A 12,864-nucleotide genomic window follows, 5' to 3' on the forward strand; every position below is an offset into this window, starting at 1 on the left:
TGAAGTTCTAGGTTGTTCTCTGAGTACTAGAACTGAGAGGGCCAGTCACAGAAACTTTTTTTTAAATCATAACCCCCCTCTACCTTATAAAAAATAAACGATTACTCCAACTCCAAGTAAAAACTGAAGAAAGCATTTCATATAGCTTGCTTTTTGATATGAGCGCTCTCTCTCTCTCTCTCTCTCTCTCTCTCTCTCTCTCTCTCTCTCTCTCTCTCTCTCTCCCTCCCTCCCTCCCTCCCTCCCTCCCTCCCTCCCCCCCACACCTCTCTCATATGCACATCTCACTGCTTCCTTCTGCAAACACTGCCAGGAGAACGGCCTGTCCAGTTCTGTCAATGACGGTTCTTAACCTCGTCCACTTTTCTTAGACACTTTTCTATTGCACATGCTTACCCACAACAGATGGGAGTGGAAATCCAGACCGTCCTGGGCCCGCTGCCTTGGTGTGCTCCCCAGACTTTTTTAAATGATGCCAAGACTAAAAACTACTTGTATTCTCGTACAGCTCTCAAGTCTGTTTTCGTCTGTTTTTAGGTTACTTGGTGGTTTGTGGTAAGATCTGATTCTAGCTCAGGGCGGCCTGCAATTCAATTCATTTTGTAGCCCAGGCTAGCCTGAGGTTGCATCGACACTCCTGCCCCAGTTTCCCTAATGCTGGGGTGATTTCTCTGTTATAAAACTGTTTTGCTTGTGTGTGTGTGTGTGTGTGTGTGTGTGTGTGTGTGTGTGTGTGTGTGTGTCTGTCTGTCTGTCTGTCTGTCTGTCTGTCAGAGAGAGAGAGAGAGAGAGAGAGTATATGACTGTACAGCATGTGTGGGTACCTCTGCAGCCAGAAGAAATATTAGAGCTTCTGGAACTTGAGTTACCGGAAGTGAACTATCCTACCTAAGTACTGAGAACTGACCTGGGGTCCTCTGCTCTCAGTAACCACTGAAGACCCCTCTCCAGCCCCACCTAGTAACTCCTTAGTGTTACGTGTTAACTTAAATCACGGTATTTTCTTGTTCTGCATACTTGATTAATTTGTGTCACTAGTATCCGGGCCTCTCCTCTTCTTCATTCTACAGTTCTACAGACTTGCATCTAACCCCTTAAATTTCAAGGTCTCTGGTGACTTCTATAAAACAAATTTAACCATCACTCCCTAGAGGGAGTCTGAGGACAAAAAGAAGGCCAAATGGGTAATCTAGGCTAGGCTGATTACATATTTCATAAAAGGACACAATCGTCTCTTGTACCAGCTTTAATAAAATCCAACAATAATTTTTTTAAGTGCCTGAAAGGCATGGGATGCCGGCTAATCACTTGAGCATCAGGTGTTGGAGCTAAATAAATGACCGTAAAGAGCACCAGTCATTAAGAGACTCGGAAATGCTTCCATGCTCTCAAGGATCACTTTTAACTGGAATCACTTTAACTGTCCTTAACCTCCAGAATAAGGCACCTAAGGCATCCAAGGCACATTCTGCAAATCAACACCAAATTCTGATAAAGGAGCCTGATGTAAGCTTGCGGAAAGGACACTGAAAACCCACAGTCATTACCCCTGTGGGCAGGATTCACAGTGCCACCACCACTTTCAAAGACAGACACCATTGGCCTCACCGCAGCTTCTGTGAAGGCAGACATGATTTCATCTAATGAATGGATGGTAACAGAACCAGCCCCCAGGAAACCTGCCTGCCTACTCCTCCCACAACCACACCCAGAGAAGCGGAAGGCTCCTGCAGAGATGGGCTAAGCAGATCCCAACACCACTCTCAAGTGGAAACACAGAGAAAAGGAGGGGACCAAAGGACACCCCTCAACAGCTTCCTGTCTACAAGAGGAACCCTAGAAGGTGCTGTGGGAGCTCTTTAGAGCTCTGCTCTGCTCCTCATTAACAGGCCCGATGGCCTCACTCTAAGCATCCGTTAAATAAGGATGTGCACCAGGTTCGTTCAAACAAACCTATCATCACTGCCCCACACAGCCCTGGTCACCTCATCACTGCCCCTCATAGCCCTGGTCACCTCCACCTCATCACTGCCCCTCACAGCCCTGGTCACCTCCACCTCATCACTGCCCCACACAGCCCTGGTCACCTCATCACTGCACCTCACAGCCCTGGTCACCTGATCACTGCCCCTCACAGCCCTTGTCACCAGATCACTGCTCCTCACAGCCCTGGTCACCTCATCTCTGCCCCTCACAGCCCTGGTCACCTCATCTCTGCCCTGCACAGCCCTGGTCACCTCATCACTGCCCTGCACAGCCCTGGTCACCTCATCACTGCCCCACACAGCCCTGGTCGCCTGTTACACCCACTGTCAATAACAACACCTCCTTTCCTCAACTCCACAGGCCACTCAAAAAGGCATCATTTGATTCTGAGAACTTAGAATTTCTACACAAAAGTATTCTGTTTGCAGTTGATGGTGACGACTATCAGACAGCTCTGAGAACCTTCTGAGACCAAATACACTCATAAAACACCACAGTCAATGTGCCTTCTTGTGGTAAGTTATAAATACATTGATCAGCTCTCTTATAGGGCTCACAGCTTTATACATTTTACTGCCCTCTTTCTTTTCTTTTCTTTTCTTTTCTTTTTTTAATTTTGGTCAATTGTATATAAGTGTTTGCAGAAATAATTATGTGCTTTTCAGCTATCATGTCTCTGTCTCTCCCAGAAGCCTGGAAGGCTCCTCCTTGAACGAGGATTTTTTTTCCTATCACTGCATCTCCCATATCTACTCATGCACGGCCTACACTAATTGCTCAATAAACGCTGCCTAAACGAGACTGTCAGAGCCTCAGAGCTGCCACCCCACTCTACTTCTGCCTCCCTGGATGACGGACCCCCAGCTTCACTCAGAACCCGGGTGTGCATATCTCAAATGTTCACTCCCAGCACCGTGCAGCCATGTAATCAGGTCTGGCCACTGAGGTGGTGAAAGAACACACTGCCACTTTTGTGAAGCCTCCTTAAAAGAAGATGTCTTTAGTCCCCTGACCCCCACCCCCACCGAACCAAGTACGTGCCGAAAGGCGGCCGAGTGGAGCGCTAGCAACTGCTTGGGGCTGTAGTTAACTAAGAGGTAATGTGGTGGGGCAGATGGGGAAGGAGGAAAGCCACCTGCTGACGTCTGTGCTCAGGACACAACAACCTCGGGCTACCCGCTTACAAGACTTCCCCTGGAAAGGAACGCCTTGCGTGTGCACTCTAGAACACATTTCCCATCAGCAAGGGAGTCCTCCAGAAGGTTCTAAGAGGCTCACCAAGTAAGTAACTCTTTGTCAAAGTACCCACCAGTTGCTCCGTCTTTATTAAGACCGTGGCTCATAGTGGGGAAGAACTCCCTTGTGTTTTTGCAGGGTGCTGTGAGGGAACATCTGCTTGCTAAAGTTACCACTGCTCCAGCCAAGCCCAGCACCCACACATAAAATTTATTCATATCCCAGGGTGGGGGTGAGGCACAGGAAACTCTTAGTACTCACACAGACAGATACAGTAACCTAAACATAGTCTACACTCCAGCACAATAGACCAACGAGTATCCCCACCAGGGCCTGCGCTGTACTGCCATAGGGCCAGCTCCCCAGTCTTTCTAAGGGAGACTAAGGTTTGAAGATTAAAGGAAAGAACCTATGCCTAGATTTGGGGAAATCATAAATAAATCAGACAAACGAGTACCATGAATTCTCTACACATCTCATCCTAAAACCTCCACCCACCTACCACAGACTGAAATACCACCACGGGTGGGGACAGAGGCTTTCTAGCTGGGAGGAAGGTAGCAGAACTGATAAGAACTTAGTTTGCAGTGGCACAAAGAGTTTTGATATTTTTAGCTATTTAAAAGCAAAGATCCAAAGATCTAACCAAAGATCTAATGATGATAAGATCTTGATCTTATCAATGATGATATGACATCCCATAATACTCTGGGAGACACTTTTTTTCCATGAAGTACTTCCTAGTAGAAAATCCCTCCTTGAATCAGCTTGATATTAGCCTGTGTGACTCTAATGGGAGAGCCCATTCTCAGTTAACACGGTAAACAGGAAAGAACAGTCAGTCAGTAATGTCCAGTATCATAAAAATGTATCCTTTGTTTCTTTAAAAGGTCATAAAATTACTAAGAAGTACATCCAAAGCTAAATGACAGGCCTATTAATCTAGTAGAACACTTAGTCTAGTAGAACACTTAGTCTAGTAGAACACTTAGGAGGGGATCTAAACCTTGATACAACAATCAGCAATGAATACACTGACCTAGTGCTATACTAAGTAATGGACCAACCTGGCCATACTGCTCAGAGGACGCCTATCTAGTAACAGGCACCCTTAGAAGACACCCCCTCAGCAGTACACTTAGTAGGGGATGCTAATCATCTCTCAGTGCACTTAGTAGGAGGCAGATCCCTCTTTAACAGAGTTATGTGCAGGTAAAGGAGCTAGAATTTAAAAGGTTTCTTTACTGATCTGGAACTCAGTCTTACCTGTCCCATTGAGCGTAGTGTTTTTATTGGTATACAGCCTGATCATGTGTCCAATTGTTTTCACATTTTCTCTCAGCATGATGCCTCTAGCTTGTACCATAAAGAGGTATGTGTTGGCTAGAAGGGAAAGGCAAAAGGGAAAAAGGTCACAATACAATAAGACTTTCTTCGATATATTCAGACTTACTGAAGTATCCAGAAAGTGGACACTCAATTTTTTACCATGCCAAAGGAGAAAACAAAATACAAGATGCCTCTTTCCTACTTTAAAACTTAAGAACAAATGGACTTTCAGAGATTAAAGTGACCTGAGTTTGATTCCTGGTACCCATATAATTGAAGAAAACCGAGTCCCAAAAGTTGTCCTCTGACCTCCACATGTGCATTGTAGCATTTGAATGCACACATACACATATGTACATACACACACACACACACACACACACACACACACACACACACACACACAAAATAAATATCAAGTTGTTAAATAAAAATGAAAAAAGTTATGTGGCAATGATTAAAATTTTCAATAAATGGACAAGGAGGGGTAGAAACCCCAGGTTGGAATTTTCTACAACAGGTAATATCCATCTAGCTAACAGAATAAGACTACATACACAAATTGTAATAAAATTCCTTAACTTCTACAAAACATATAAACTAGTCATTGCAAAAAAAAAGTTATTTATTATAAGGACACAGTCCTGTAGCTTAAAATTCACTTTTAAAAATTCCATATTAATTCCCTAAAATGAAATATTCCACAAAGGTAAGAATCTGTTACCTGACAGTTAATACACTACAGATCACCATAACATGAGGATTGGATCTGCAGATCACCATAACACTGGGATGGGATCTTCAGATCATCATAACACCAAGATGGGGTCACTGTTCTGGAGCTCCACAAAGCCTTAAAGTGTCTGAAAGGAGCAGTAACTTAGAACTAATAGTTCTTAAGTCACTATGAGTTAAAGTACTATTATTCCTTTCACATATAAAGTATGAAAAAAAAAATCACCCATCAGTGTACAGTTTAAGGTTTCTTTAATTATTTGTGGTGTTCAAAAGCAGGCCCATAATTTCTATCTGTTGAGGAAATCAGTAAACGGACAGACTTCAGAACACCTTGACTCAGGTGTGATACTCCTTTAAGCAGGCGGGGAACTAATTCAGGAGATCCTCTTGGAAGCCCTACCCAGGATAGCCTACAGTACCCCAATTCCGTCTTTTTAAGGAGGTAACATCACACTAGATGCCCGCTAAAGCCCCTCCCATGCTAACTAGTTTCATCACAAGGACAAACCTTCAGGACTCCATTCAAGCAAGAAGTTCACTCCCACAGCAGTCAAACACCAAAGACTGTCCACCCGATGAAAAGCTGTCACTGTTCAGAGTGGTGACACTCCCAGAGAACGAACGCCCAAGCTGGGACATGTCATTGAGCGAGAACTGTCTTGCCACACAGGAAGCCCCCGGTTCAATCCAGCACTGCATACCTTTTCCCTTTCACTTTCAATGCACAAGAAGGAGATAAACAGGAATCTGGGTTTCAGTTACCGCAGTCATACATCTGAATGTAGGTCTAGGCTAGGAGATGGCTCAGAGGGTAAATACACCCACACAATAGGGGAAAACTAACTCCTTCAAGCTGTCCTCTGGCCTCCACATGAACACGGGCATGTGCACGCATACACACAATAAAATAAATGTAAAGGGCTACCCTCACCTTTCTAGAACGCAGTCTTATAACTGGACTTAGCTTGTTTAGACTTGCATGAATTACGTACAGTTAGAAAGACCACATGATTATACCCCACTTTTGCACCTGTATGGATGCTAAGATGCTAAGAGTGGAGGGGCATTCCTAGATCTTGGAGACATTATCTTTAAAACCCACACACTTCCAGTTACAGGTAACAAAACTGTCTATAAAAAATGTTTTATGACGTAAATGAATTTTTTAACCAAAGGAAATGCATTTTATATCTACACCAGGGATGAAGAAACAGGCATAAGGAAGAGCCAGGGGCCATGCCCAGCAGTAAGAGGAAATCTATTAGTTTATTTAAATCATTTATAGCTATCAACAAGTCACACTAACCAACCGTCAGGACAAAGTCCCCAACATCAGGCAGCCACACTGACAGCCACACTGACCCGAATTCAGCTAAATCCTGGCTAACTATCACTTAGATGAAGTGTAATCTCTCTCTGGTAAGACTTAAAAGAGAAAAATCCTCGTCTAAAATTCTCATTCCAATTTATTAATTATTTTATTAATGCTATTTGCATGTCTCATTAATAATTATTAAATAGCTCATGGTCCCTACATGTGTCAGATGTCGGATGTTGGATATTTTCTCCTAAATTATCCTTTTATTTTATTGTTTTAAGACTTTTATTTCGGGGCTGGAGAGATAGCTTAGCAGTTAAGAGCACTGACTGTTCTTCCAGAGGTCCTGAGTTCAATTCCCAGCACCCACATGGTGGCTCACAACCATCTGTAATGGGATCCAATGCCCTCTTCTGGTGTCTGAAGACCGTGCACTCATTGAACATAAAATAAATGAATAAATATTAAACAACCAAAAAAGACTTATTTCAGTGCTCACAGAGGCCAGAGATGGTGTCAGATCCCCTGGACTTGGAGTTACTGGTCATTGTGAGCATTTGACATGGATGATGGAAACAGAACCCTAGGGCTCTACAAAAACAACAAACACTCTTAACCACTGAGCCATCTTCCCAACATTCAGGCCATCACAGTACTTCCTCTGTAGCCTTTGTAGCATCTAACCTAGATGGTTTCTGTTTAGTCTGTAGATTCTTCTGAAGTTAATTAATTTGGGGACCTCCCACGTGTCATCTGCATCATGGGCCTGTCACCTGCTTACATCCATTCTGGATCCTTTTTCTGGCGATTTACCAGTCTATTCCAGCCTGTGCTATTATCTGCCCGTCTCCTCGTCTTTCCTCTTAGCTGCAGTCCTACCATTATACCTGTTGCTAGGTACTTTAGTGTCAGGTGAACAGTTGCTTCCAAAGGGACCTCGTGGGCAGGCAACCTCAGTGGTCAGGAACTGGGTGTCAGTGCTGGAGATCTCTCTGTCCAGTGGCACTTCTGTGTCCCCGCACATGGGCAGCCCTCACCGTAACACTCAACACTTGTAGTGAGCAGAGTTGGATATGGGAAGGGTGGTCAACACGAGGTTTTTTTTGTTATTGTTTTTGGAGAAGGAGACAGGTTCAGGAGGCTCCTGTCCAAAGCCCTGGTAGAGTGCCTAGCTGCATTTGTAAACTATTGCCTTTTGAAGTTTTTCTTTCCTTTCCCCAAGATGTGTTTCTTCCTTCTGAAAGGATAACTGGCAAACAGACTGGGTCTATGTCTCACTGTGTAGAGGAAAGTAGAAAATGAGCTAATTAAAGAACGCACAGCATGGTTTTAATTAAGCAGCAGCGTTCGTTAGTATATTTCTGAGTTGTCTCAAGACACAGGGCGAAGCTGAGAAAGATTTCCTTACTTATTTCCTGAATTATAGCTTCTCACAAGTTGGAATGAGAATTTTAGACGAGGATTTTTCTCTTTTAAGTCTTACCAGAGAGAGATTACACTTCATCTAAGTGATAGTTAGCCAGGATTTAGCTGAATTCGGGTCAGCGTGGCTGTCAGTGTGGCTGCCTGATGTTGGGGACTGTGTCCTGACGGTTGGTTAGTGTGACTTGTTGATACACCACTGAGTCCCTGTTGGCTGCCCTGTGTTTAAGTAGATCTTTATCCCCAAGTGGGTTCCCGTCTTTAGGGACCAGCCCTCCAAGGCCCATTTACCTGAGGAATGTACTGTCTTAGCTATAAATGATTTAAAATAAACTAATAGATTTCTTCTTACTGCAGGGCATGGTCCCTGACACGTGTTCCAGGCACCATCCCTTGATGATGTCATCTCGATCAACCCTCTCAAGCAACTCTGTGGAAACTAATATTATTCCAATTCATAGATCGAGAAATTGAGGCAGGTCGCTGGGATAACCACATCCTTATTGCAAGCGACGGAGCAGTCATCGCCACACCTCCTGACAATGCTAGGAGGCGGGCCTTTCCAACCTTTGAGAGGGCGGTGTCTTTTGGAAGAGAAAGTAAAATAGTCTGTGGTTCAGTAGATGGCACCTTTCACTAAAGGAAAGTGGGCAGCCAACAAGATGAAGGGAAGATTCCTTAGAAGCGGGATGCCTGAGTGTGCCTGGGGTGGAAGGGAGTGCAAAAGATTCACAGGAGAGTTTAGTAGTGTCTTAGGGCTTCCATTGCTGTGAAGAGACCCCGTGACCAAGGCAACTCTTATAAAGAACAACATTTAATTGGGGCTGGCTTACAGGTTCAGAGGTTCAGTCCATTATCATCGTGGTGGGGGGCATGGCTGCATCCAGGTAGGCACGGTGCTGGAGAAGTTCTACATCCTGATCTGAAGGCACTTAGAAGACTGACTTTCGGGCAGCCAGGAGGATGGTCTCAAAGCCCACCTCCACAGTGACACAATTCCTCCAACTAGGCCACATCCACTCCAACAAAGACACACCTCCTCATAGTGCCACTCCCTCCCGGAGTCACAAGGAAAGGAAGATGAGCTGGACAGCTCCCAGTGCCGAAAGAGAAGTGAGCAGATGGGGTGGAAAATCAACTAAGCTGAGGAAGAGCCTTGGGTTCTTAGAGGATGGGAAGGGCAAGCCAGAGGAGCTGACTGACACCCAGCATTCAGCAAAGCAGAGTCAAGGGTCTCAGGATGAAGAGACCATTCTGGTTCATCTGGATTACCCAAGGGCAGTTGCTCTTATAAGAGAAAGGGAGAGGGGATGTGTTGTGGATATACACAGAGAAGGCACAGGAACACAGAAGCAGAAGAAGCTCGTGTGGTACCAACCCAGGAAGCCAGCAGGCACCTGCAATCTCAGGGGGACGAATCCCGCCAAGGCCCTCCATTCCAGATTTTAAGCCTTGGGAAGAGAGAATTCCTAGTATTTTAAGCCAAGCTCGTTGGAAGGTGTGTAGACCTAGGAAACCAGTGTAGTAGCTGAAGGGGAGTCAACTTTGTTTACTATGAGATCAGTAAGAAAAACAGGAAGACAAAGAAACCCAGAGGTACCTTACAAGTAGATTGAAGACTGACATTCAAGGGTAGCTATGAAGGGCCTGAGAATCGGGACTTTAAAAGCAATGCAGCAAAGACACAGGGAGCAAGTAAGGAAAAAAAGGATTCAAGACAAAACTTTCTGGGGGTGTCTTCAAGCCTGACAACCCGAGTTTGAACCTGAAAACTTACAGGGTAGAAAAGAATCAGTTCTAGAGAACTATTCTCTGACCTCACATACATACTACACACTCAGACACTTCCATTCATATTCTCTCTCTCTCTCTCTCTCTCTCTCTCTCTCTCTCTCTCTCTCTCTCTCTCACACACACACACACACACACACACACACACACACACACACACACAAGTAAATGAAAGCAATCATGAAGAAAGCAGCACAATAAACAGACTGCAATTAATTTCAAAAGCCAGAAGGGATGGCAGGCGAAAAGCTGCCTTTCACAAAGTCCAAGAACACACAAGAAGACAGTATCTCAGAAGACACCATACCACTTACCCAACATTATCTACCGAGCCAGGTACCTCAGAGTTTCTACAAATTACAATAGTCTACATGTTCCAGACACCGCAAACTTATCTTCTTTTCATATTTAGTGCCATAACCAACGGTCCTCTGGAAATTACTCATCCATGTTCACCAAAACAAAGCTACATTTATAATAATCATGGCTACACTAGGATTAGGCCAGATCAAGCATGAAACAGGATTTGTATTTTGCAGCGGGCCTCAACCTGTGGATTGTTACCGCTTTGAGGATCAAAAGACCTTTTTACACAGAGGTAGCCTAAGACCATTAGAAAACACAACTGTTTACGCGTTACGATTCATAACGGTAGCAAAATTACTGATAAGAAGTAGCAACGAAAAGAACCACAACACAAGGAGCTGTATTAAAGGTTACAGCATTAGGAAGGTTGAGAGCCATTGCTTACGGGAAAGGATTAAAAACAAAAATAAATGGTGGTACTATGCCAGGTCGATAAACGATTCCCATTAGGCCAAAGTATTATTCAGTGTCATTACACTGGTCTCAAGGTAATCTACTGTGCAAACCATTAGCCTGTAGATTCAACTCCATCTTCCAACTTAGTCATGAACTGACTCATGAAGAGAGAAAGAACCCTGTGTTCAGAGCTCCAGTTCGTCAACTGATAATAACCAATGGTAACAGGCAAAGCACGCCCATCTCCAATCCCACTCAACAGCTTCGCTGATGGAGACTACAAATTAACAGGAGTGCCTTTAAACGTGTCTATCACTTCTGGGCAGCCGGCAACAGCTTATGCTCCGAGAGCATGTGTGTTAGGGCTGGTCGTAGCTTTCATTTTTAAACAACAACTGACTTTTCCAACAGCCTTATCATATTAAAACTAGTCGCGTGGAGACAAGTTTATCCAGCAGATATATACTATCTACTATTTACCAGGCACCTAGATTCTAGGCTGTGGAGTTCACTGTGAGGGTCACTTGTCTGGCACACAAAGGTCTCATACCCAGTACTGCATAAAACTGGAGCCTACACAAGAGGGCGAAGCAGAAGGATCAGGAGTTCAAGGTCATCTTTGGCTACCTGGTAGTTTCAAAGCCAACTGGAGCTACACGAGACCCTGTCTCAAAAACAATAAACAAACAAACAAACAAACAAACAAAATAAAACAGGGTTGAAGAGATGGCTTGGCAATTAAGAACACATAGCGCTCTTACAGGGTACCCCAAGTGCAATCCCATCACCCATGTTGGATGCCTTATAACTGCCTATAACTCGCACCTCTTTAATCCCAGCTCTTGTAAAGTAGAGGCTGTCGGATCTCTGAGTAGTTCAAGGCCATCATGACCCACAGAGTGACCCTGCCTCAAAATTAAGCATTAAACTTCATTTAGTTTAAAAACAAATCTGAAAGAAAGGAAGAAAGGGAGGGAGGTGGGGGGAAAGAAATCAAGATCTCAAAGAAAGACAAACAGCTAGCCGTGGCTTCAGCCTTGTTTAAAGGCAACAAACGTATTTTAAGAGTACACTTGGAACCAACCTACTGGTGTGAAAACACTAACCAAGGACAACGTGTCCTGCACTTGCTAATTTATAGCGCTAATCGTCTAGGATGTGTGCATAGCTTCTTCCAAGGACCCCGGGGACTCTAACAGAGCTAAGCACACATGAAACCAGGATAAAGGGAAGGGCTAGAGAAAGGAAGGCAAAATCTAATCAGGAAACCCAGTGGTCTGACAGACTGGAGGACAAAGCAATCAGACATACCTTGAAAGCATTGGAGAGCCAGTGTTTTCCACGTCCACAAGTTGAGTGTGAAGCAAATCTCTTCCCACTTAAGACTTACATGAAACAGACGGAGCAAGCATGGTATACGCTGTGTTTTCTATCCCAAACACTGTTTTAATGAATAACAGTTCAGAATTTCAACTTATTCGCAAGAAGAGAGGAACTCTAAAGCCAGGCACAGAGGAGAGGACACTGGATAATAAAAATGGATTTTAGCAACTTCCAAAAGAAAAGGATGTTTTTGACCAGGAAGCAAGGCAGCTTTCGGTTCTGTCCCTTCAACTTGTTGACTCAAGTGGAAACTATCAGATTCCTCCTCCTTCCTGTGAGTCAAACTGGAAGTTCCACTAGCCTGCGAAGTCAGGCTCTTCTCTGTCCTTTCTCCTTCTTTCTTCCTCTATCTCAAGAGATGTTGTCCTATATTGTACAGGCTGGCCTCAAACTCAGGCAATCCTCCTGGATCAGTATGCTAGACAGTTAGAACCAAGCCATTTGCCTGCCAGCTCTTCAATTACCACAGACAACCTATGCAACATTATTTATTCAACAAGTAATATTAGTCCAAGTTATATTCATATTATAAAACCAATAGTCCAGGTGGCGGCAGCAAATGCCCTTAATCCCAGCACGTCTAAGGCACAGGCAGGCAGCTCTCTAAGTTCTAAGCCAGCCAGGCCTACACAGAGAAACCTTGTCTGGGGGTTGGGGAGTGGGGACCAATAGAACGGAATATTTCAACCAAGGTATGGAGCTTCAGTAACAAACTTTAGGCAATCACTCAATATGCTATTGCAGTCGGCACTGGTGGTAAATGCCTTTAATCCCAGCACTAGAGAGGCATGGGCAGGCAGATTTCTGAATACGAGGTCCGCCTGGTCTACAGAATGAATTCCAAGACAGCCAGGGTTATATTATACAGTAAGCCCTGCCTCAACCCACCACCACACCCC

General features: G+C 44.4%; 1 protein-coding gene across 3 annotated transcripts in view; it reads right to left on the minus strand.

Moving 5' to 3' along the window:
* B4galt6 (beta-1,4-galactosyltransferase 6) overlaps positions 1 to 12,864 on the minus strand; it is a 58,180-nt gene that overhangs the window by 36,152 nt on the left and 9,164 nt on the right. For 2 of the 3 annotated variants that reach the window (XM_087593460.1, XM_087593459.1), the window contains 2 exons: positions 5,798 to 6,003; positions 4,489 to 4,605 (listed from right to left, as the gene is read on the minus strand). In XM_087593460.1, the coding sequence (XP_087449586.1) occupies positions 4,489 to 4,588 (100 nt within the window). In that variant the 5' untranslated portion in view covers positions 4,589 to 4,605; positions 5,798 to 6,003. 3 annotated transcript variants of the gene reach the window in all.

Source organism: Rattus norvegicus, chromosome 18 (assembly GCF_021556685.1).
Source record: "Rattus norvegicus strain SHRSP/BbbUtx chromosome 18, alternate assembly SHRSP_T2T, whole genome shotgun sequence".
NCBI lineage: Eukaryota > Metazoa > Chordata > Mammalia > Rodentia > Muridae > Rattus > Rattus norvegicus.